The sequence below is a fragment of the Poecilia reticulata genome, linkage group LG12 (genome assembly GCF_000633615.1).
Source record: "Poecilia reticulata strain Guanapo linkage group LG12, Guppy_female_1.0+MT, whole genome shotgun sequence".
Taxonomy (NCBI): domain Eukaryota; kingdom Metazoa; phylum Chordata; class Actinopteri; order Cyprinodontiformes; family Poeciliidae; genus Poecilia; species Poecilia reticulata.
Window position 1 is genome coordinate 216,125 of NC_024342.1, and position 25,098 is coordinate 241,222.

The window sequence follows — 25,098 nt, forward strand, 5'->3', positions numbered from 1 at the left end:
ATAGATCTAAATTCTCAAATCAGAAACCTTGCTTTTAAAGAGGAATTCAAACATTATATTAGAACTCTCCGGTATTCAAAAAACAGAAAAGTCATTAAAACAACGGATATGTGCGCTCACTTTAACATCTTTCTGAGTTAACTTTTTAACTCAGAAACTTTTAGATTTATTTGTGCTTGCTATATAACCCCCTGGCATTATTGTCTTGTCCGTTTTGTTATTTGTTAGTGTTGTTAATTTTCCTGTTTTGTAAACTATTATCAATAAAGGGGAGGGGGTAAGGAAAGGCTCTTCCAGTTCTCCCAGGACTTGGTTTACCTCTGATACCGCTAACTTGAGATTCAGTATGCAGATATTCACAAAGCAACACTTGTTTCGGACGACTTCGTTGAACATGAAAATTTCCTAGGTACACAAATCTCACAAGAGCTGTCAGAAGGCGCAGAAAAGGAAAACACTGGAGAAAATATCAGTAGGCCGGTGTAATCGAAGTGCTCCCCTTTTGCTGGGTAAGTAGTTGTACCCCAAAGCTAATAAGCTAACATTGGAGGCTACTGCGCAGTCGGTATTTAGGAACGTCTGTCTATTCGCTGTAAGTTTACTTGCTGAGATACGCTTATGAAGGAAGCGGCTCAGTTAAATCCTGCAGCTTAGTAGTAACAATTCACTTGGCTAACAATTATTAGGCAGACAGGGTAAACAATGCCCTGCAGTGAAAACAAGCTGGTTAGCCTGTTGTAGCTGATCTGTGGCTAGCATGCTAGCTTACGTGATCGTCATCGTTAGTTCTGATGCTTCTCGTCAGCTTCTTGGCCCAAACAATCCACATCAAACAGGTTGAAAATCTAAGGATTGTCTCTATTTTTTATATATAAAAAAGTATCAGTTAAGTTAATTAAGTGTATGGCCAGTTACATTAAATCGATATATTAGACATATATCAGCTGATACAATTATAGCTGAATATGTCATTGCAATTGATACTGAGGTAATCAATGCTCACATGCTCCTCCACTTTAAATAATTATTTAAGTCGAGCTTTTAAAATACTTTCTCCACCAAGTTGGTGGAAGAAATAATTGTTCACAAAGATACAAAAATCAGCAAAAATTTAGGTTTTTCTAAATATTGTATATTTACTGTATATTGTTTTATCTTGGCTTTCAAGCAATGTTGATTTGTTGTCAGCTAGAACTTAAAAGCTGTGTTTAATGTTGATTTAGTTTGGGGACTTCACACTTGAAAAACAGCTCAGGGTTAGGAGAATTACACATAGTGCCAGAATGGTTACAGTAACGTTTTACTTTAATGAATGTAATAATTTGAAAAGTGCTTTTAGTATTTTTTTTTAGGTTATCTTGTTCCCATATTAATATTTATTTGATAATCTAAAACATTCAAATGTAGAAAAAAAAGCAAAACCAGAAGAAACATGTAAGTTGCAAGGACTTTTTAACTGTAGTGTGGGGCCCTACTCTTTTTAGAGGTCTGTGAAGAAATTGGAGATTAATAACAATTCACTTGGCCAACAATTATTAGGCAAGTAAGTATTTTGACCACATCCTAATTTTTGTTTTATTAAAGTATTTTATTATTTTTTATTTAAACAATACCATGCAATAACAAAGACACACCTAACACACCTCTACAATAACAGATCTCTTACCCCAACCTGTACACATCTTATTCTCATAAAACTACCAGTGCAAGAATCAGATTTGTGCATAAACTACAAACTACAAATACCAGATATTCAGAACTCTGAGACATAGACAGGTAAGGCAAGCTAAAACCCAACCACCACTGTACAAGAACGCAGATGTGTCCAGACTGGTAGTGATGGGCAGATGATGGGCAAACATGGCCCCCTATCTTCACCTGACCTGAACCCAATTGAAAGCTTATGATCAGTAAGACAGGAATTAAGTTTACTTAAATAATAATCTGTGTAGGCCTAATTATTAAAATGCTCATGTTTACAGATGAAGTCTGAATTCTGAATTTTGCATCTAAAAATGGATCTTGTTTCAGAGTTCCCTTTAATGGGAGCAAGCTATCATGCTTTGTTGCAGAACACTGCAGAGATGCCTGAGGTCCGGGACCTTTCAGAGGCCTTGCCAGAGATGTCTATGGATCCAATCACTGGAGTTGGAGTAGTGGCTTCCAGGAACAGGGCCCCATCTGGATATGATGTGGTAAACTATGAAGCATGCCTGGAACATATGAAATGATACAAAAATTTGAACAATTCTGCAAAGGGGAAAAAAAAGAGTAGAAAATATTTTTTATATTTAACGGGCAAAAAAAAAAAATTGTTGCATGTAAATTATGATCTAGAACTGAGTAAAATGTGAACAGCCATTTTTTTTATTTCCAGGTGAACATATAGAACAAACTTTTGAGCTCTATGTTTGCAACTCTCCTAGCTAAGCCATTTAATGTGCTACTTTAAATTGTTCAGTGGTGGTGTTTTCTTGCAACACCTCTCAATATGATCTATATGTCTTCTAAAGATATTTGTCATTTAGAAGAAAACAAGAAGCTGTAAAACTCCAAAGATACTGTTGTGACTGTTTTGGCAAACAGTTGGATGAATCATTGTCTCAGATCAGTGATTCCTCCTCTCTCCAATTTTCCTTCTCTAGATATCTATAACAACAGATGGCCTGGATGCAGACTTGTGGAAAGATGGCCTTTTCAAATCCAAGGTGACCCGTTATCTGTGTTTCACCAGAGTTTTCTCTAAAGAAAATGTAAGTCAGCTCCCTTTATCAATAAACACAAAGAAAATATTTAGCATGTATGAACACTTTTAATCTGTCTCTCAAATCAGAAGAGTAACAGAGTTTTCAATGTCTACGGCAATACTTCTCAAATAGTGGGGCGCGATCCCCAGGGGGGCATGGCGAAGTGTCAGGGGGGTGGTGAGAAGCAAGACTTTATAATTGTCCACTAGGTGGCAGCAGTGTTCAAACTAATCAACAGACTGCCTGTTCAAGCCAGTAGAAGTAGCTACACAGCCCTGCTGTAAACAGAACAGAGGGGGGGGGGGACAAACAAAAAATGGCGTGAAGGATACAAGCGCAGATGTTTTGAAATATATCTACTGTAATAAAGGAGAGATGGAGAAGTTTGACAGTGAAAAGAAAGAATGTAGAATAATTTAAATATTGGCAGAATAAAGACGTAATATTGCCGGCAGAAAGTCGTTAAATTAAAAAGCTTCGACAAAGTGACAGGGTTTCCCCCAGTGTATTATAGGCCTGGCGGCCCGCCATCCTTTACTAGTGCCACCGCCAGGCTAAGGCCCCGTTTACACGACAACGGATTCGGGGGGAAAACGGAAGAGTTTTGTTGCGTTTGTAGTGTGCATTTACACAAAACCACCGAATGTTTTCTCTAACAACGGCACAGATTGAAAACGGGTTCCAGAGTGCGATGTTTCTGAAACGTTGTCGTGTAAACCTAGAAAACGGATCTTTTCTTCCAGAGAATCCCCAGCTCATGCATAGTATGACGCAAAACATAGCTGCTTCCTACAATCCACAGAAGAAGAAGAAACTACTCACAATGCTGGTGTTACTGTTTCCCAGATACGGTTCCCTCAGCGTCTCTTCACCGCTCCGCACCGCCCAGGTGGCAAAATACACGGCTGCTTGBTCAGCGCTCTTATCTAGAGAACTACGGACCAGCCCCGGCTCCAGACGAGTTTAACAGGAGGGGCATCGACTTATTTTTGGGGGGCAAAATGAATCTACGTAGCTGAACATAGACAACAACATCAGTATCCTACAGGCTACTTGTTAACAAGCTTAACGTGCAGTATTGATATTAGCTAGTCATCTTTTAGCTATCATCACCTGCATCCAACAGCTTTACTCAACTCGGTTAGTTTGGGGGGAAAAACTGTGCCAAGTTATTTACGTTTTGCTGGGTTGCTGCCATAATTCTAACACACACCTGCGCAGCAGCAGCAGGTCTCCTTAGGTGTAAACCCAGTGCGAGCCGTTTGAAGGCGGCTCGGAAAAACAAGTTACGACTTGTTAGCAACGGATTAAACTGTTTTAACTGCTGAAAAAGGTAACAGAGGACACGGATATGGGACGTGCGGGAACTCCTATTTTATCAAATTGATATGGGAATAACAGACTGTTGGCCATTCCAAGGTAAAACCAATAAACAGCTTCCAGTCCGGGTCTCGCTACGGAAACTGTGAAAGCTCAAACAAGGTGTTTCAGCAAAGTTATCCCACTTTTTCCAACTGCATGCGCCCTAATCAGACGCACACAATGTGTGTTTTCTCCCGCAAATCCACATGCCTTCAAGTACAACTTTTTTTTAAACACATGAGCACTTTCAAAGTTTCAAAGAACCTAGCACCAACTAGGCGCAGCRASAGCATTACACRTTTTCGATGTGYACCGTTACTGTGTAAACACAGATCGTAATTAGAACGTTATCGTGTAAACGATCCAACAAAAACGGAACAAAAGTGCCGTTTTTGTTGGATCGTTGTCGTGTAAACGCCCCCTAAGCCTTTCTTGTTTATATTTTTAGGAAAATAATAATTAAAACAAAAAACCTTCTTTTTTTTCTTCTTGTTTTTTAAGCCGGATTGCAAGTGTCTGTTGCTCTGAGAGTTTCACTGGCGGAGCAGATTTATTCCTGAAAGATATGTTTATAGAAGATAGTTTTATAGTAGAGGTGTGCTGTTAAAGATAGTATTATCAATAGCAGTACAATTTGCACAAAGCCTGTTTTGTTTAGTTTTCTTCTTGGAAAAAGTTATCAAAAACAAGTTTTTGTCTAAATTAAGGTGAATTTATGGTTCCTTTTTCCACATAATGTAACCGGTGGTGTTTATGATAAAAAATAAATAAATAATAATTATGTGACCGGTATCAGTGATCGGTATCGGTGATCGGCCCTCATGGGTGATCGATATCGATATCGGCAGGAAAAAACCTGATCAGCACATCTCTTATTTTATAGTTTATGCATTTAAAGCCTGACCAATCACACCGCTGGCGCCTCTGCACGTTGCCTCGCGCGCTGCAGTAGCTGGATTAAGTTTATCTCAGCGCGGATCTCACACACCTCCTTTCACTGAAACTGGACACAGGCTGACCTGTATGGATATTTACATCAACCCCCTGTGAGGAATTATGATTCTTTCCAGAGTTTTTGATCAAGGTAGGACTTTAAACACCACTCTGGTTAGCTCTGGTTGCGCAGCTCGATGTGAGCTGCACAAATAACTTGTAGTCGCGCTTTCAGAGGTGGTTTAGCGAGCGGGGAGAATGATTTATATTTGTGAACAAAGAATTTTGTGCGGCTTTTCCATCTCAACATGCTGCCCAGCGCCCGGCTCTGCCTGTGCTGATGAAGTTTATCTATGTTTTCCCAGTTGGCTGGTGTATTAGTTAACGAACTAGCGCTAACCTGATTATGCAGGTTCAGTCAGGTGAAGAGCTTTCGTGCTCTCTGTGACACAGTCTGTAACACATCATGCTGATTTTATATTATTATCAGGGTTTTTCCCCCAGAAAACTTGCTAAGCCCGGTGGTCAGGGCACCGAGGCGGTCCACTGGCGGTCCACCGTGTTTTTGTATTAAAAGATGTTAAGTAGACAATAAAAGTAAAAATATCACTGGGTTAATTATATGTTATGGGAAAACATCGTCAGTGAACTGCTATATAAACCCACAACTAGTCTTAAAAACAACTAATCGAAAAATACAATTCAAATAAATGCCAATTAATAAATCAATAAATATCAATTATGTCCACTTCTGTTAAATCCAAATTAAGTCAGCGGCTCCATCAGGCCCCCCAGAGCTTCAGGTGCCCCATAAATGCTAATATTTTAATATAGACCACAGATATATAAATGTAGCATTTGTTTATTGAGATTATCATTGCTGCTAAATTTGATATAATGGTTTCAGCATATATAAATTAAAAGACTTTAAATTATTTAACATTTATATGTTAGATTTTAAGGAGCTGGCAAGTTTATTTTATAGAAGTTCAAAGAACAATATTCATAGTCAGATTGGTTTGTTACCACAGCTACAATCTGATGCTGTTTAATCTTTGCGTTTCAGCTCCGTTTGTTCACAAATACAAATTAGTAAGCTGCAGTTATAATTTATTGCTTCTTAGGTTTGCCAGTTAAACTACTCCCCGTGTCCTAGATGTCACTAAATCTAACACAGAAGCTGTTAGACGTGCTGATGTTTTTAGCAACAAAAGGGGCCCCTAAGTCATATTCTGCTCCAGGCCTCATACACCCTTGGACCGGCCCTGCATGATGTGGTAATCCGCTGCACTGCGCAGAGATGCGCAACAAATGGGAGATTTAATTCAATGCTGCTAATGTGGCTTTAGTAGCTCTTCCATTTCGTGTCTGTTGAGTTTTTAACAAGGGGACACAGGAACTATTTTGGTTGGTCGAGTTTCTGGATGAGTTTTTCAGATGTCCGGTGGCCGCACGCATTAACTCTGTCTGACTAAGTGGGCAAAACATTTGATACGGTTTGGTGCTTAGTGTAACCGGAAAAATAATACTAGTAATAATAATAGTAGTAATAATAATAAAATAATAATAATAATTATTATTTTATTATATAAAATAATAATAATAAAATAATATAAAATCAGCGTGATGCGTGACTGCAAGGAGAGCGCGAAAGCTCCTCACCGGGTTAAACCTGCACGATGAGTGATTAGCACTGGGTCGTTAACCACTAACGCATCGGCTACCCGGGAACACAGACCTAAACTTTACAGGGAAGACAGTCAAACGCCGCATAATGTTTTGTTCACAAATATACATCATTCTCACCGCTGCTCAAAGCACCTCTGAAAGCGCGACTACAAGTTATTCCTGCGGTTCACGTAGAGCTGCGCAACCAGAGCTAACACGGTGGGCTTAAACTCATACCTTAATAACTCCTCATAACCAATCATAATTCCTCACAGGGGGTTTATTCATAGCGGTCAACCTGTGCCCAGTTTGAGTGAAAGGAGGAGCGTGGGATCCGTGCTGAGGTTAACTTTAGACATCCAGCTGCTGCAGCGCGCGAGGCAACGCGCAGAGGCCCAGTGGTGTGATTGGACCGGCTTTAAATGCATTAACTCCAAACATATCTTCTATAAACATATCTTTTAGGAATAAATCTGCTCTGATAGTGAAATGCCCGGAACAACAGAAACACTTAGAATCCGGCTTAAAAAAAGGTGATTTTTAAAAATTTTTATTTTATTTTCCTAAAAAAATAAACAAGAAAGGCTTAGCCTGGCAGTGGCGCTAGTAAAGCATGGCAGGCCGCCAGGCCTATAATACACTGGGGGAAACCCTGATCATATTATTATTTTTAGTATTGTTTTTCCGGTTACACGATGCATCAAACCATATCTAAAAACATCAGCACTTCTAACAGCTTCTGTGTTAGATTTAGTGAAATCTTGGACAGGGGGAGTAGTTTAATTGGCCAACCTAAAAAGCAATACGTTATAACTAATTTGTATTTGTGAACAAACAGAGCTCAAACTCCAAGATTAAACTCACAGCATTAGATTATTGCTATGGTAACAAAACAATCTAACTGTAAATACTGTTCTTTGAACTTTTACAAAGTAAACTTGCCAGCTCCTTAAAATCTTAAATTTAAATGTTAAAGAATTTAAAATCTATTAAGTTATTTATGTTGAAACCATTAAATCAAATTTAACAGTGTTGATAATCTCAGTAAGTCTGTGGTCTGTGTTAAAATATTAGCATATCGGTCTCTGAAGGCCTGTGGGTGCTTATGGAGCCGCTGGTTTAATTTGAATTAAACAGAAGTGCAGATAATTGATATTCATTTTTAATTTTTTGATTTGTTGTTTTCAAGACTAGTTATGGGTTTAAATATTGTTTCACTGGCGATGTTTTCCCGTAGCACAAAATTACCAATATTTTTACTTTTCTTGTCAACTTAACATCTTTTAATACAAAAACACGGTGGACCTTGGCGCCCTGACCACCAGGCTTAGCAAGTTTACTGTGGGAAACCCAGAGTAATGTTTTTAGATGGCATTGTTGTTTTTTAGATGGTAATGTTATCTTTCTCACCAATATATTTACCTCTCTCCACAATAATTAAATGCTGCACTAACAAAAATTTTATCTGTACAAACCTGCACTAACGGAGCATTAAAAAAGTAGATCACTTTGTTTTGGAGCAAGATGGGAAGCTGGTGATGTCAAAGGCCAAAATTATAACTTTTAATATCTGATGACGGAAAGCTGCACAAATTAAAATTTTAATGGCACAAACCTGCACAAGCGGAACACTAAGGGTGCGTTCACACTGCAGCCTGAAGTGACTGAATTCCGATTTATTTGACGTAATGTGACCTGTATCCGATCTTTTCATGGCAGTGCGAACAGCAGAGGTCGGATTCTTTTTCGAATGTGAGCCATATCCGATATGTATCCGATTCAAATGCGACCTAACGTCCAGGTTGCATTCATCCGAACTGAACGTCACTGATWCTCAACARATCTCACTATTCTGCGTCCTGATACGCGCAAGCGGGAAGAAAAACAACAACCATGACAGACTATATGAGGATTAAGTTGTTAAGCTGCTACGGCCGGACAACAACTTCAAATATGTAAGCTAAGCTCCACTGTTAGCCTCCATGTTTATTTCCGCAAACACTGAGCTCTTCTTCTTATTGCGGTTGGCAGAACACTGAGAACGCTGACACTATTGCGCCCTCTACTGCGCATGCAGGACACTTTCAGGTCATTTGCCCGTTCAAACTGCAGAACGCATACAGGTCGCATTTACCTGCAGTGCCCTGGCAAAAAAAATCGGAATTGCCAAAAAATTGGAATTGGGCCACTTTAGGCTTTGGTTTGTTTTGGAGCGTAATGGGGGGATGGTGACCTCTGGATGACCTAAAAAATAATTTTTAATATCTCAAAAACAAAGTAGCACAAACGAAAATGTTAATTGCATTAACCACTCAGGCTTTTTGCTGGAATTTTTCATGTGAGTGGGATGTCTGCTTCACTTGGCTTAGCCTAAAAATATATTTTTTTAATCACTGTCTTTTTATTGAGTTCTTTCCTTTTATGCATACAGTTTGTGAATACAGAGAGGTGTTCATCCAACAGATACAAAATAATATACAGAAAATTAATCCCTACAAAGTAATCCGATTTAGCCCACCCAGGTCACTACTCAGTAGATCCACGCACTACATTCCTATCCCTGACAGAAGTGGAACATAATAAAGTGAATTAACTTCTGGAGCCTTATTGTATATTTTGAAATGAGTCAAGAAAGGGCCCCCGTGTTTTTTTCAAATTTACTGGTTGAATGTTGAAGAGAGCGTCTTAATTCTTTCCAGTTTCAAACACGACATAAGGTCACATAACCACTGCTTGTGAGTTGAAGGAGCAGCACCCTTCCACCTGGTCAGAACTGTACGCCTCGCTAACGGCAAACAAAATGCCAGTGCCTGCCGTTTAAAGACTGGTAAAGGCAACCCCTCACCACTGAAGCCAAAAAGAGCCAAGAGAGGGCCAGGTGTTACTGCGACTCCGGCCAGCCTGGGCATTGTACGGAAAACATCTGTCCAGAACTGACCAAGAGCGGGGCAGGACCAGTACATATGAACCAGTGTGGCCACAGCAGATTTGCATTTGTCACAATATGGGGTTATTTCTGGATAGAAACGAGATTGTATGCTTTTGGAGAGATGGACTCTATGTACTATTTTGAACTGAATGAGGCAATGACGTGCACACAGAGATGTTGTATTCACCAGTTTAAGTATAGAGGCCCATCTCTCATCCAATATAGCCATATTCAAGTCTTCTTCCCATGAAGTTTTAAGTTTAGATGAGGAGGTCTCTTTCCTAGTCGACATTTTATTATAAATCTTTTATTAAGAAATCCCTCCATGGGTGATACCTCGATAGAGAGCGTTCATTTTATAGCATTAACACCGGTGCTGTAAGTGGTCCGGTATGAAACGGGGGTGATAGAACAACACAGCACTTTTAAATTTCAATAATCAGAATGCAGAAATTGTTTCCGTTGTTTTAAAAGGTTTATGTCAGTCTGCCTTTTCCCCATCGATATGTTTCACGACGGCCCTTCACCTTAAGGGCTTAAAAAAAAAAGACGTTCACATTGCGCAAAACTCTGAAACAGGAGAAGCGGGACATATAACGGAGCGACGAACTAGATGTGAATTATGGCATAAAAATAGAATCCGACGCTGAACAGTGAAAAAATCAACACATGATGTGAAACACATGATGATTAGGCGACGCAGCAGGTGATGAGATTACTGATGGTGAGCGTAAATAAATGATAAAATAAATTTAGCAACAGGAAAGAAACTAAAGATGATGGTATTATCCTCAATAAACCAAGAGAGGATAATACTAATCAAATGAAATGTAAATGAATGAAGAACAAAATGCAAGAATAAACTAAGAAACTAAAGTAAATACAAAGGAATAAACTGGTATGGCAAGACCTTTCGAGCAATAATTAGTACAGAGACTGTATGGCAAGAATAAACAGACACTATTTCCAGATAAAAGGTAAAATAATATTGTTGAAATGTCATGGGTTTGTTGAGACCACATCTAATACTGAGAATAAATATATCTTACAGACCATAACAGTAAAGAACTGATCACTTATTTATGTTTTTAATTAGATTTGATATATTTATTTCTTCAATATTATTTTTTATGTCAGTGTTAATGTCATGAGGCTGATGACTCCATGACACTTTGAATTTGACTCATTAGGATTTGATTAAGAACCAGATTTGTTCTTTGTAATTTCTGTCCAGTAAAACTATTAATCTATAAATCAATAGACAGGTCTATATAAAGATATAATCCATGTTTCTGTCTCATACTTGTATGGCATTAAAAAGACCTGGAACTTTTGTTTTTCCACTGAAAGCTCTGGTTTGCACAACAAATGCCATGTGGGTGAAGTTTTATGGATGATACTCTGATGTCCCATTCTCCTGAAGGCAGCACAGAGCTGYACCACCAGAAACCSACAGAAACACTGAAGAGAAGAAGAGTTATGATTAATGTAGTTACAGTTCTATCCATGTTTTAATGTTGCAGAGCTCAGTCGTTTGGCAAATAGTTCAAAGTTTAAACTGGCATGTTGTTCATCTTTTATCTGGTCATTTTGTGGAATATTTAACAACTAGAAGATGGCACAAAATATTTTTTTCCGCTCTAGGCTGTTAGGCCTACCAATTTTAAGTTGAATGTTCATTGCATTTTTCGTAGACGCCTGTGAAAATAATTTCTATTCTCATGGCTTTTTTGTTCTCTGGGAAATTATTTTTGACGATAAATACAGAAACAAGCATAAAAATCAAAACATCTACAATAGTGAAAGTAATATTAATGATAAAATAATGGTCAGTGCAAAGTAGCCTGCAAATTCTTTGGTGGGGGGCAGTGAGGGACCTGGATAGAGGTTAGGGGGGCGCTGGCCCGAAAAAGGTTGAGAAACACTGTACTAGATGATCATTCCATGATCTGTCCTTAATCTGTGGAAACATTAACAACTTAAAAAAAAATGTATCCTCTATTAACTTTCATATGGATATGATATCTATCCTTGTATGCACTGATGCAGCTCTCTCTCATGTGCTCTGGTTCTGTCACTCTAGAGCCATTTAGGCAATGTTCTCGTAGACATGAAGCTGATTGATATAAAGGACACTTTGCCAGTGGGCTTCATCCCAATCCAGGAGACTGTCGACACTCGTAAGTCAGCAACCAGCCAATGGCATCAAAAGTCTAAAATTATTTTGATCTTCAAATGTTTGTGTTGAAACTCAATGATCACAGTAACCGTATTAGTCCTTTATTACCGAGCCCCCTCGGGAATATGGAGACATTTTTTTCCTTTTTTTTTTTTTCCCTTTCAAAATTTTTGCGTTCTCTTGCAATAATGTACTGATCAGTTCATGCGGCATAATTGAATACTGTAAGCCTTATCTTACTGCGGACGGCGTACTTTCTGCTTTAATATAAGGTTATGTGTGAGAGACACTGAATTTATTAGTTTATTTATTTTACTGTTCATGTGTATTATAGTTCACAGGTACTCCACCCAATTTGTTTTGTTTATTATAAGTTCATTCATTTTTCATTGTAGTTTTTTCATTCATTCAGAACTTCGTTTTGTGTCTGTCTTGTGCCTTGATCCTTGGTACTGATATTTCCTATATATCATTGAATTATTATCGTGGGGTAATAAGTCATCTGACAGTTTTGATTGCGTCTTTTTTGTGTTGGTAGTCTGAGTGGTTAATAAAGGGCCGTTTTCATGTGCAGTTCAGTCGCAGCCTTACACAGACATAAACATGCAGTGAATAAATCGATTTTCAATCAGTTTTTTGCACCAAAGAGTTAAAAATAAACACTGAGACTCTTTAAATGTGTATATATTTGAAATTTTTAATTTACATTTGTGACTGTATACAAAATAGACCAGCAAATATTGCAGTAAGCATATTGCGAGGGAACACAAAAGTTTTGTGAGGTAACGCAAAAAAAGAAAACAATTCCCCATGTCCCTTAAGGGGCTCTGTACTTATCACTTTTTTTAATATTTATTAGAGATTGTTTTGGTAGTACAGCGATACTGTCTTTTTTGTCCCTTACAGAGGAGCAGGCCTTCAGAAAGAGGCGGCTTTGTATCAAGTTTATTCCGAGAGATTCAACAGAGGCAGCTATCTGTGACATCCGTATCTTGGGACGAACCAAACAGGCCCCTCCTCAGTATACTTTTATTGGGTGAGCAATCTGATATCAGTTGTCAACTTTTGGGTAATAAGTTATCAAGAAAAAGAAGTCTGGGTTAAAGTATTGTTTACACAAATATTTAGACAGGATATGTTCTATTGTAGCTAATGAGTTGTCACACTTATCAGAGTACTGGTAGGAGTGAATGTAAAAAGCACCAATCAACCATGTTTTGTTGGTGTCAATGTTTTGCATGTGCAACAGAATATCCTGCTGTTAACATTTTATAGTCATATAAAATATAAGAAACTTTAAAATTACATTGCCATTGTTGGTCACATCAGGAACATTTGTAAGTTGTTTTTAGTATCCTGAAAATATCAGAAACTGAGAGATTTTTTTTTAAAACTATAAAAATGTTCTCATCGTTGTGTTCTTATGTTTAACTTTGACACATTTACTGATCCTACTTAATTGGCGTTGTAAAAATATTCTGTCCCTGAGCTACTCCAGCTTGAATCACTAGAAAGCTACACAGTGTAAAAGGGCATGCTGTGGTTGTCTCTGAGGGAAGTTCTTCAAATCTAATAAAACTGGTTTCAAACATTTGTGCTACGTTTGTGCTGGATTGTGCAGCAAAAATGTTCAGTTGTGCCGCTATCATTTTAAAGATATTAGGAAATGTTTCCAGAGGTCATGAAAGGTCAACCAGGCCACCACCTTCTTCAAATCATACAAAATTGGTGTCAAACAACTTGACTATGTTAGTGCTGGTTTGTTCAGCAAAGATTTTCATGTTCTTCAGGGGTTTTCAAAGATCAACCACCCTTTTTGCTCCCCGGTCACATTTGCAAAAATAAATAAATTTGGTTTCAATAAACTCTGCAAAGTCTGTCCTGGTTTGTGCAGCAAAAGTTTTTGTTTGTGCCGGTATCATTTTAAAGATAATAAAAAAGTGTCCAGAGGTCATCAAAGGTCAATGAAAATCTGTTCATGTTGTAACTGTGAATTTCTTTTAAAAATGCTTACATGTGACCAACCAGCACAAGCTTAACCAAATTGATTGACACAAAATTTGTTTATTTTATTTATTTGTTTATTTTGGAAATGTAAGCAGAGGCTGGAGATGGTCGACCTCAGATGACCTCTGATGATCCCTGGAAACATTTTTATTATCTTTAAAATGATACTGGGAAAAACAAAAACAAAATTTTTGCAGCACAAACCAGCACAAACTTATTTGAGTTAACCCACTTTTATGAATTCAAACGAATTCGATGTAAACATTTATTAATATCTTTATGAGGATAGCGGCACAAACAAAAAAAATTCTGCACAAAACTAGCACCAACGTAGCACAAACATTTAAGACCAATTTTGTTAGATTTGAAGAAGGTGAGTGGGGCAACTTCACTCAACTGGAAACGGTGACAGTAATTAGACTTTTCAGCTTATCACTAATTAAAAATCCAAATGACGTCAGTAAAACTTGATTTCATTTCTTCATAATTGATGTAAACTTGACACAATATTGGTTCTGAAAAGTGCTATGTTAGTATCAGTTGTGATTAACCCACATTTTCATCTTTTTTCTTTCCATTGTCTTGGTGTCCCCATTGCTCTCATTCACTAAAATCTACATTTAGTTATAGAAAAAAGGCAGCAGAAATCTGTCCATTTGGGCAAATATTTTTACCAAATAGGGTTTGAATTTATAACAACTGAAAAATGTTCTCCTGAAAATTTAGTACCATAGTGATTGTAATGGCAGTTGATATTTAACAACTTACCTACTGTAGACAAGTTCACTTCAGTTTTTATTTTTGGTAATTGAGAGTTTTGTTGTGTGGGCTATTTAATTAGATAAGGTTTTTCTTCTGTTGTCTGTGTTCCATTTGATTGCAGGGAGCTCAACAACATGGGAATCTGGTATCGCATGGGAAACGTTCCTCGTGCTCAAGACTCGACACACACACCAACAACCAACAATGTCCAAAATGCTAATTCCTCCACTGTTCCAGTCTCAGCTGGTCCTATGCCCAAGTATGTCCAGTGAACTCAGGATTTCTCCCAGAAAACATATGGTGTAGGGCAGTTAAGGCAGTCCACAGTGCTCCACTGTATTTTTGTTTTAAAATTTTTTTCTAGTAGACAGGAAATGTGAAAATAAGATTAGGTAATTATGTGTTATTTCAAGACTTTATTGACAATATTTATTTATTTATTTATTTATTTATTGACAATACTCAAAACACTAAATATATAGTATTAAAAAGGCAAACATAAAAAGAATACAATTAATATAATTTTTTTTTTGCACTTCAGTTAAATCCTAAAGACGTAGTCAGTCAGTGGATCTTAAATTATGCTACTATGCCATGGTGGTCTCTTTTAGAAGTGAAATAAATTCAAAGAAATATGTAAAATCGACCCTGGTGAGTCAGTAAGCTTGGCTAAATATTCATTGGATACTAAATTCAAGTATGTATTGTATTAAATATTCTTGTGTTTTCCTAAATCCTAGAGATTTTTTAAAAACACACTGCCTGTTACTAAAAATATTTAAAAATCTATAATTTTATGAAAATGAGCCCTTATAGATCTGATAGATGTGACTGCTGACTGAACAGATAAGGCTCCAGGAATAACTAAGCCTGGCTGTTAGCCTGGTCTGGAGCAGGCTAGCTGCACAGGATAAATCGCCATGGTAATTTATGTGTTGCCACTTTTGTGACACTGAATCGAGGCTTAATTAATATAGGATATCTGGCAAATCCGGCTTAATCTGCTATCCTGGTTTTGTGAAACAGCCCTCAGAAAGGCAAACTGCTTTGGTCATTTTTGCAGGCATATTTCCATGACCCTGCCAGCTAGCTTCAGAGGAAAGAACACCACCAGACCAGACTATGAACACCAGAACTCCAATCTGTATGCTATCTCAGGTCTGTAAGACTTTCTTATTTAAAAAAAAAAAGTTATTTAAGTCCAAATGATTTTCCTGGCTTAAAATGGTAACCAAGGAATAGTTTGATTTATTCCATCATTTTAGATTTTTGTCTAGACCAGCCCTGGCCGAGGAGTTTAGCTGGGAGGCATTGGCTTCTTTTGCAGGGGCAGACTAAACAAGCTTTTACTTTCATATAAATACATACCAAACCTGTATATGACCCATAATAACCAGATTTATTAATACAAAATAAACAATAAGGACGTAAATAGCGACATGTATAAAATGTTGAGTAATTATGCTGAAATTTGCATTAGCTCGTGTTGCAGAACTCTAAGAATCAAATGTTTCCAAGATGTGAAGTCTTATTTCTTTAGATGCAAAATCAATCTACTCAAGTAAGAGTAGCAATACCAGTATTAGTCAAATAAAAGAAAAAAGTACACTGCTGTAAATCTACTCTAACTACTTTTTTCTCAAAAAGTTACTCCAGTAAATGTAACCAGTATTACGCACTTTTGAACATGAATAACAATATTAGTATACTGTACTTGTTAACAAGCTTAACGTGATATATTGGCATTAGCTAGTCATCACATATAAAACATCATTTGTATCCAGCAGCATTACTCAGCTATCAATGGTTAGCTTGGGTGAACAAAAAACTGTGCAAAGTTCTCTGCCTTTTGCTGGTTTGCTGCCATGATTCTAATGCACCTGCACAGCTCTGAACAGCAGCAGCAGCATGGCTCTGTTGCTGCGGCACAGGTGTAAAACCGGCACAAGCATCTTGGCACTCATGTTGAGTTTAAAGGTGGCTCGGAAAAACACGTTGCAACATCCTAACAGTGGATTAAACTGTTGTAACGGCTAAAAAAAAGAGTCTGGTACAGAGAGCACAGATATGGGAAGTGCGGGAGCCCCTACTGTACCAAATCGAGATGGGAATGATAGAAAGTTGGCCACTCTGATAAAAAGGAAAAAAACAGCTTCCAGTTCTGGGAGTGGGGCACAGCTGTCTCGGTGGGCGGACAATGGCCAATGCCGCCGGGCCTGGCTTAGATATACAGTTGAGGTCAGTATTCAGCTGTCACTGTTAGTTTCAGCAGTTTGTATTATTATGAGAGATGTTTGAGGCAGAATGCACCAGTACCAGCCCTGGAGTGTTTAACATATCATAAAACATTCTTTAGTAATTCAATTTTGAAGAACTAAAGTCGTTCTGTTGTATCATTTTAGCTTGAACTTTGTTATGGCTGTAAAAGCTGCATGGTTGTAAGAATTCTCTCTCTTTCAGCTATGGATGGAGTGCCTTTTATGATTTCTGAGAAGTTTGCCTGCACCTCTCCTGATGTAAGTATCTGGAGCTGAAAGATCTTGGTGACAAGTTGATTTATGGATACTAGGTTCTGTACATCTTTAGCTGTAAACCTAAACTTGACCTTTAAAAATGTTCCAAGTTTTAGAACAGAATGTGTATAACAGTGCCTACCTGTGAGACTACCACATGTCAAAACGTTAAGAACATTATGATGTGGGGAAAGTGGGAAAAGGATTGTGTCATGCTGCTGACGTCTGTACTAAATGTATTGTTTAATGGATTTAAAAAAATATTTGGGTAGGAAAGGCCTGAAGTGAAACATTGGGATAGAGCTCGTGTGTCTAACGAGCCTCTTGTGTCCTGTTCCAGCTGCAACAGGTGGATCTGATGGGCATTACTATCAAGTCTCTAGCTGAGATTGAAAAAGAGGTGAGGAAAAACGGTTTCTTAGTTTCAGAGTAAGCCTTTATTACTTATTCACTTTTCATTAGTTAAGATGCTGTACTGAAACAATGCTGTGTCCAACACTAAACCTCATGCTTGCTATTATTTTATTGTATTTATCTTAATTTTTTAGCACATTTTCACATATTTCTTGACAATGATTCACAAGAAGTGTATTTAAAACAGACTTCAAATACAAAATAGCAGATCAGCCTCTGTGGGCAGAAACCTACAGTATATAATACAGAAACTTTTCACTTCATTTGCTTAGAGGAGTTCTTTAGTATGGAGGCCCTTAGGGGACATAGGAAAAAATATATTCAGTTGAGTGTCCTCGCAAAAGTATTGCGTTCTTTTGCAATAAATTGGCAAAAGCACCCTGGTTTATTTTTTATACAGTAACAATGATAAATGTCAGTTTAAAATTACATACATATTTAAAGACCCTGGTGAAAACATTCTTAAGTCTATGGTGCAACAAAACATTGAAAATTGATCCGCATGTTCATGTTTGTGTAAGTTTGAGATGGGGCTCCACATGAAAACGGCCCTTTAAACCATTCAGGCTGCCAACATGAAAAAGACACAAAACTATCAGATGATTTCTCTGCCAATACTCAAAATACTCAAAAATTGTTTCTGTCTGTCCTTCTTAGGGAAACTTTAGTTTGTCTTAAAAGGGATAGAAAGAGATGAAAAACCCACAACTTGCTTTACTTTTGCATCTTGCACATAGATTTGTGGTGCATTATCCTCAAGAAGAAGATATATTCAGATATCTCAGAAACGAGATATTAACATACATGGAAAAAAACTTACAAAAGTGTTATATTACAGCAAAAAGACCTTAATTATGCCAAATAATTGAACCAGTACATTATTGCAAGAGAACGCAAACATTTTATCAGGTAAAGCAAAAGAGTAAAAAAAAAAAAAAACACCGCTTCTTGGGGACTCCGTACCTTAGAAACCTGTCTAGAACAGGTGACAGTTTATATTGAATCCAAATACTCGTCTTTTGGCCCTTATTTATTATATACAGTGCTTTGAGAAAGTATTCGACCCCCTTGAACTTTTCAACCTTTTGCCACTTTTCAGGCTTCAAACATAAAGATCTTAATTTTTCATTATTTTGTGAAGAATCAACAAGTTGGACACAATCATAAGGTGGAATGAAATTTATTGGATATTTTAAACTATTTTTATCAAATAAAAAACTGCAAAGTGGGGCGTGCAATATTATTTGGCCTTCTTGTGTTAATACTTTGTAGCGCCACCTTTTGCTGTGATTACAGTTGCAAGTTGCTTGGTGTATCTCTCTCAGTTTTGCACATCGAGAGACTGAAATTCGTGCCCATTCTTTCTTGCAAAACAGCTCAAGGTCAGTGAGGTTGGATGGGGAACGCTTGTGAACAGCAGTTTTCAGCTCTTTCCACAGATTCTCGATTATATTCAGGTCTGGACTTTGACTTGGCCATTCTAACACCTGGATAATGGATTAATTATCGTTCCATTGTAGGTTTTGCTTTATGTTTGGGATCATTGTCTTGTTGGAAGATAAATCTCCGTCCCGGTCTCAGGTCTCCAGCAGGTTTTGCAGACTCCCAACAGGCTTTCTTCCAGAATGGTCCTGTATTTGGCTCTATCCATCTTCCCATCAATTTTAACCATCTTCCCTGTCACTCCAGAAGAAAAGCAGGCCCAAACCATGATGCTGCCACTACCATGTTTGACAGTGGGGATGGTGTGTTCAGGGTGAGCTGTGTTGCTTTTACGCCAAACATATTGTTTTCCATTGTGGCCAAAAAATTCAATTTTGCTTTCATCTGACCAGAGCACCTTCTTCCACATATTTGGTGTGTCTGCCAGGTGGCTTGTGGCAAACTTTAACCCCTTCACCCGCACCAGAATGCCCATGTGCTGTTTTTCCATTGTATTTTCCGGGACTGAGATTTAAGGGTTTAAACTCTGCCGATGTCCATTTTTATTGGGCAGCCTAGAGCCCCCCCTTTTGATTGACACCACATTTGACCAATAATGTTATGAAATTGCTTTTTTCATAACATTATTGGTCGAATAATGTTATGCCAATAATATCCAGAGAGCGACTTGAGCTCGTTTTGGCATACCTGTATTCTTTCTGGAATATTTCTGACTGGTCAACTCAGAAATATTAGTAGATATTGGTATATTTGCAGTGGTCTGATACTTCTTCTATTTCAATATGACCGCTTGCACAGTGCTCCTTGAGATGTTTAAAGCTTGGGAAATCTTTTTGTATTCAAATCCGGCTTTAAACTTCTCCACAACTGTGTCTCAGACCTGCTTGGTGTGTTTCTTGGTCTTCATGATGTTCTCTGCATTTTAAACACAACCCTGAGACTATCACAGAGCAGGTGCATTTATATGGGCACTTGAATACACACAGGTGGATTATATTTATCATCATCAGTCATTTAGTACAACATGGATCATTCAGAGATCCTCACTGAACTTCTGCAGTGAGTTTGCTGCACTGAAAGTAAAGGGGCCGAATAATATTGCACGCCCCACTTTCAAGTTTATTTGTTAAAAAAGTTTAAAATATCCAATACATTTTGTTCCACCTCACGATTGTGTCCTATTTGTTGTTTATTCTTCACAAAATAATAACAATTTTAGATCTTTATGTTGGAAGCCTGAAAAGCGGCAAAAGGTTGAAAAGTTCAAGGGGGCCGAATACTTTTGCAAGGTGCTGTATTGACATGACAGCAGAAATATAGATATTTGCAACTCTAAGGACATATCAACAGACATGTTTATTTGATGGTATTTTTGAGTACATTTAATATCAGCTATCAAATGGTGTAATCTCTCTGTTTTTGCTTAATGACGCCCGCTGTGTCTAGAAGTAAATGGGGATTAATAAATCTTCCTTGTAGTTACACATTACGTCCACAAGATGCCACTTTGGTAGTACTAACACTCACAACAAAACTAAACCAAAATTTATTTACCAAATATAGTGTAATTGATGTGTTGTTGACCAATAGTGACACATTTTTTGGAGGTGAAAAATTAGCTTATTTGTTTTATTTTTTTTTTTGTATTTTTATCTTTTAGTATGATTACAGCTTCCGCACTGAGCACAGTGCAGCGGCTCGCCTCCCTCCCAGTCCAACACGAACCTCCTTGAGCTCTGAAGCCTGATGCTCCAGTCCTTAGCAACTCCATAGGCAATAAATCTCAACATGAGAGACACTGCTACTGAATACCTGCCCACACCAAAAAGTGAACCACCAACCTCTCTAAGATGAAGCTGGAGCCAAGCATGGTGCTGACTGAAAAGAATCTCAGTCATACACATTACATCCAAAACAAAGGATGTTTTATAAACATGGCGAAAGGGTCCCAGATAGTGATGAAGAACGTCTGTTGAGCTTTTATTATTCTCTAAAAGCAGATGTGCCAACTTCTAAAGTACCTGCTGCTGTGTTCTGAATCAACGCATCAAAAGGGAAGTTCAAGTTTTTCTGGTCTGTATGGGAAAATGCATTGTCCTCTTCTTGTTACTGTTGTATACTGGTTTGACTGTAAGTGCACTTTGTGTTCGGGACTTTTAGTGTGCTTCCTTTTTGCCTGAGATATCCTGTAACCACTTTCTATATTTTTTACATGAGCCAACATCTTGTGAGCCACTGTTACAGTTTGCTAACTCCTATCATGGCTTCCACTGCTTAGTTACCAAAACCATTACAAAGTCTCGGCTAAATTGGCTGAATACTAAATGTGGCTGACTACACATTTATAAAATACATTGCCTTCATTATACCTTTTTTCTTCATTCTGTATGGGAAAAAATAGCATTTTTGTTTTACTGGTTAAATAATTTCCTGAGTTGACTCCAACCACCCTGTGATGTATTTTAGTACGTCTCTAAACAGTTAAAAAGACTATATGTGTTTTTAATTGTTTCTTAAAAAACAATTGAGTTTATGCATAGAAAAAAAACATGCCTTGACTTTGGATTCAGATTCCACCTTCTAAAGCTTATGTTTGTTTATAGTCCCCAAATTTCTTACGATATTCTGTAATATTTATATATGGATCATATCTGATATTATTATAGGAATTTGTAACAATGGCAAGAGGCCAAAGGAGTTTTCAGTCACTACTCCCTTGTAACGATTACTAACAGCATTTAAAGGAGTAGAATGAGTAGATTCATTCACTGACAGATTTTTTTAGTTATTTAATGATACAGTTTGCTGCTGATGGAGACATTTTATACCTTTTTTTCAGTTGTCTGTTTAAACTTTGGATTTTTATGCTCAATCTTTTAGGAGCTCACAGCCACACTGAGTTAGTTTGTGAATATGAGCACTGTATTCACTGTGTTTTGATGTATTTCAACTCCAAGCATATTGGTAATAATCTGACAATTTTCTATTACTTGACTCACTCCAAATACTTAATAAGTGTTAAATGTTTGGTATTTGTAGTTTTATCAAGTCACTAGCACAGAATAACAAATTTTTCTATTGTCTGTATAATTTATTAGTTTATTGTGACTTTGTTTTCTGTTAGGCTCACTTCTGTTCATTAGAGAAAACAAAACCTAGAAAAAAGCCATTTGTTCTGTTGAAATGGCTATCAGAATAAAAAGTATGTGCTTGCTCTCAGTTAAGCTATGTATTATTTTTTAGATTTAGTGTTCACTTCAAAGACTGGCTAAACGGTTAACAGCTCACTTACTCTGTTTTCAAAGTGTTTGTTAGTCTGCTTGCATGGTGACACAATGAAGCATCAGAAGATTTAGAACATGTTTTAAGGTAATAAAATAAGATTTTGTTTCTCGAACAGATTTTATTCTTTATGTATAAACAAACCAACTTTAGTGAAAATTGTGTTACAAGGATGGTCTATTAAACTGTGATAAAAACATATCAAAGGGTTGTTTTTCTTCTCACAAAAGAACAGATAAAGATCTGGTAATCTTGAGTCCTCCATTTCTATATATTTCAGCTAATATTTTTCATACACACCCAAGCAACCAGACCTTTTCATATGTTTTGGTGTCCAAAATGTCTTGGTATGCTGAAGCATTTGGAGTTCCTTTCACTAGAACCAAGTAGTAAATCCCATCTCCTAAAAAGCAACCCCACACTATAATCCCCCGCCACCAAACTTTATACTTGGCACAATGCAGTCAGACAAGTACCGTTATGGCAATCTCCAAACCCAGACTTGTCCATCAGATATGGAGAAGCATGATTCGTCACTCCAGAAAACACACCTCTGTTCTCTGGAACAGAGTCCAGCGGCTGTCCACCACTGCATCTGATGCTTTGCATTGCACTTCTACTGGTGATGTATGGCTTGGATGCAGCTTTTTACCATGGAAACCCATTACATGAAATTCTCTGCGCGCTGTTCTTGAGCTAATCTGAAGGCCACCTGAAGTTTGGAGGTCTGTAGTGATTGACTGGAGAAAGTTGGTGACCTCTTCATACTATGCGCTTCAGCATCCACTGACCATGCTCCATCAATTTATGTGGCCTTACCACTTAGTGGCTGAGTTGCAATTATTACCAAACACTTCCATTTTCTTATAATACAGCTGACTGAAATATTTAGGAGCAAGGAAATTTCACTGTAGGATTTGCTGCACAGGTGGCATCCTATCGGTTCCACACTGGAATTCACTGAGCTCCAGTGTAGAACTCAGACTGAGAGAGACCCACTTTTTCACAAATGTTTGTAAAATCAGTCTGCATATCTATGTGCTTAATTTTATACACCTGTGACCATAGAAGTGATTGGAACACCTGATTTTGATAATTTGGAAATCCAAATAAGGTGTTCCAATTTTGATTGGATATATGTATATTTTGCCAAAGTGAGCAAATACCTTTGGCAATAGTGTTTTCCATAACATTAATGGAAAAGAAGAAAGATGAAGCTTACATTATAATCATTCAGTACAACTATATATAAACAGTTATTGTCAATGTATTCTAATCTATACATATGCATCAAAAACTTAAAAAATAAGAATAGCATTTGTGATAATAGAATTTAACTTAAAATGGGGAAACAAATCACAGATGGATTATCAGTATATACAGGAGAAATGTTGGTAATATTATTAGATGTACAATGGGTAGAAGACAATCATTTACAAACCAATTTGTTCAGACTCAAGCTCTTCATTAAGTTTAAAATATAATCAATCAGACATTTTGTGAGACATATTACATACATTATTTAGAATACAAAATAATGTAGTGTAATGTAATGTTTAGAAAACGTCAAAAACACCCCATATTTCTTGATGGCGGGAAAAAAGCCTGATCTTTCAAACATGTGGGTATTTGGATCAGAGTGTTACTCGTACAACAACCACCACAAGAAACTAGACTCAAGAGGGGAAAAGGGACTGTTTTTAGGGTACAGCAAGAACAGCCCAGCTTATTTGGTGTACCATCCACAGGTGAGAAAAGTTTCCAGACACAGGCTGGTAAAGTTCATCAAAGAAAATGGTGTTGACCAACAGACACAGACAGATGTTTGGGATCTAGGGACCCAGGATCACAAATACCCGATGCAGACAGACAGACATGATGTAACACCCTTAACCCAGGATGTTACCCAAAATGTATCCCCAAGTGACAAAGAGGAAATTACTCTTCAGGAAACTCAAAATGCAGAGTTTGAAGATTATATCACTGGGAGTGAAATTGGTGATCAAACTCAAACAAAACAAAGTGATCGTTATCCAAAAAGAGAGAAAAGACCGCCAAAATACCTTGAAGATTACCAATTAGATTCTAAAACTAAAGATGTAACACAGATAACTGTTGATCACTGTTACAGGGCTGTGTTTGGTATCCCTCAAACATTCAGTGAGGCTCAGAAGTCACCACAGGCAGACAAATGGAGACAGGCAATGAGGGACGAAATTGACTCGATTAAAGAAAACGAAACATTTGAACTGAGTGTTCTACCAGAAGGTAGGAACACAGTTGGAGGGAAGTGGGTATATACGCTTAAAGAAAATGAAGGAAAAGAGATTTTCAAAGCTAGGTATGTAGCAAAAGGCTACAGCCAAACAGAAGGTATTGACTACCATGAAACCTTTGCTCCAACAGCTAACATAACATCAGTGCGAGCATTAATGCAGATAGCAGTTCAGAACAACCTTAAAGTACATCAGATGGATGTCAAAACAGCTTATTTGCATGCCCCAATTGCAGAAGAAATTTACTTGGAACAGCCTGAGGGTTTTGAACAACAGACAGAAACAGGACAGAAATGTGTGTACAAATTAAAGAAATCTCTGTATGGATTAAAACAATCAGGGAGAAATTGGTACAAACTCCTGAACGATCATCTTGAACAAAATGACTTTGAAAGGAGCTACAGCTACTACTCAAGAAAGTCTATTTAAGTCAACTCTTAAATGGTATTGATGACAAAAAGTACAGCTGTACAATGCTTCATGGCGATAACCAAGGGGCCATTGCATTGTGTAAGAACCCTGTGAACAGACAGAGATCCAAACACATTGATGTGAAGTATCATTTTATACGTGATGCACTGAG

General features: G+C 37.5%; 1 protein-coding gene across 2 annotated transcripts; it reads left to right on the forward strand.

The window, feature by feature from the left end:
* The first annotated feature begins 258 nt into the window (after positions 1–258).
* mvb12ba (multivesicular body subunit 12Ba) lies at positions 259–22,440 on the forward strand. 2 transcript variants are annotated; one of them, XM_008423077.2, is made up of 10 exons: positions 261–509; positions 2,073–2,195; positions 2,646–2,753; positions 11,723–11,819; positions 12,725–12,854; positions 14,709–14,846; positions 15,651–15,745; positions 17,048–17,103; positions 17,441–17,500; positions 20,618–22,440. In XM_008423077.2, exons 2-10 carry the CDS (start codon positions 2,085–2,087, stop codon positions 20,702–20,704), a joined length of 882 nt encoding a protein of 293 aa, XP_008421299.1. In that variant the 5' UTR covers positions 261–509; positions 2,073–2,084; the 3' UTR covers positions 20,705–22,440. The 2 variants fall into 2 exon arrangements, with proteins under 2 accessions (XP_017163458.1, XP_008421299.1); XM_017307969.1 differs by lacking the exons at positions 15,651–15,745; positions 20,618–22,440 and having other exon boundaries at positions 259–509; positions 17,441–17,503.
* The last annotated feature ends 2,658 nt before the right edge of the window (positions 22,441–25,098 follow it).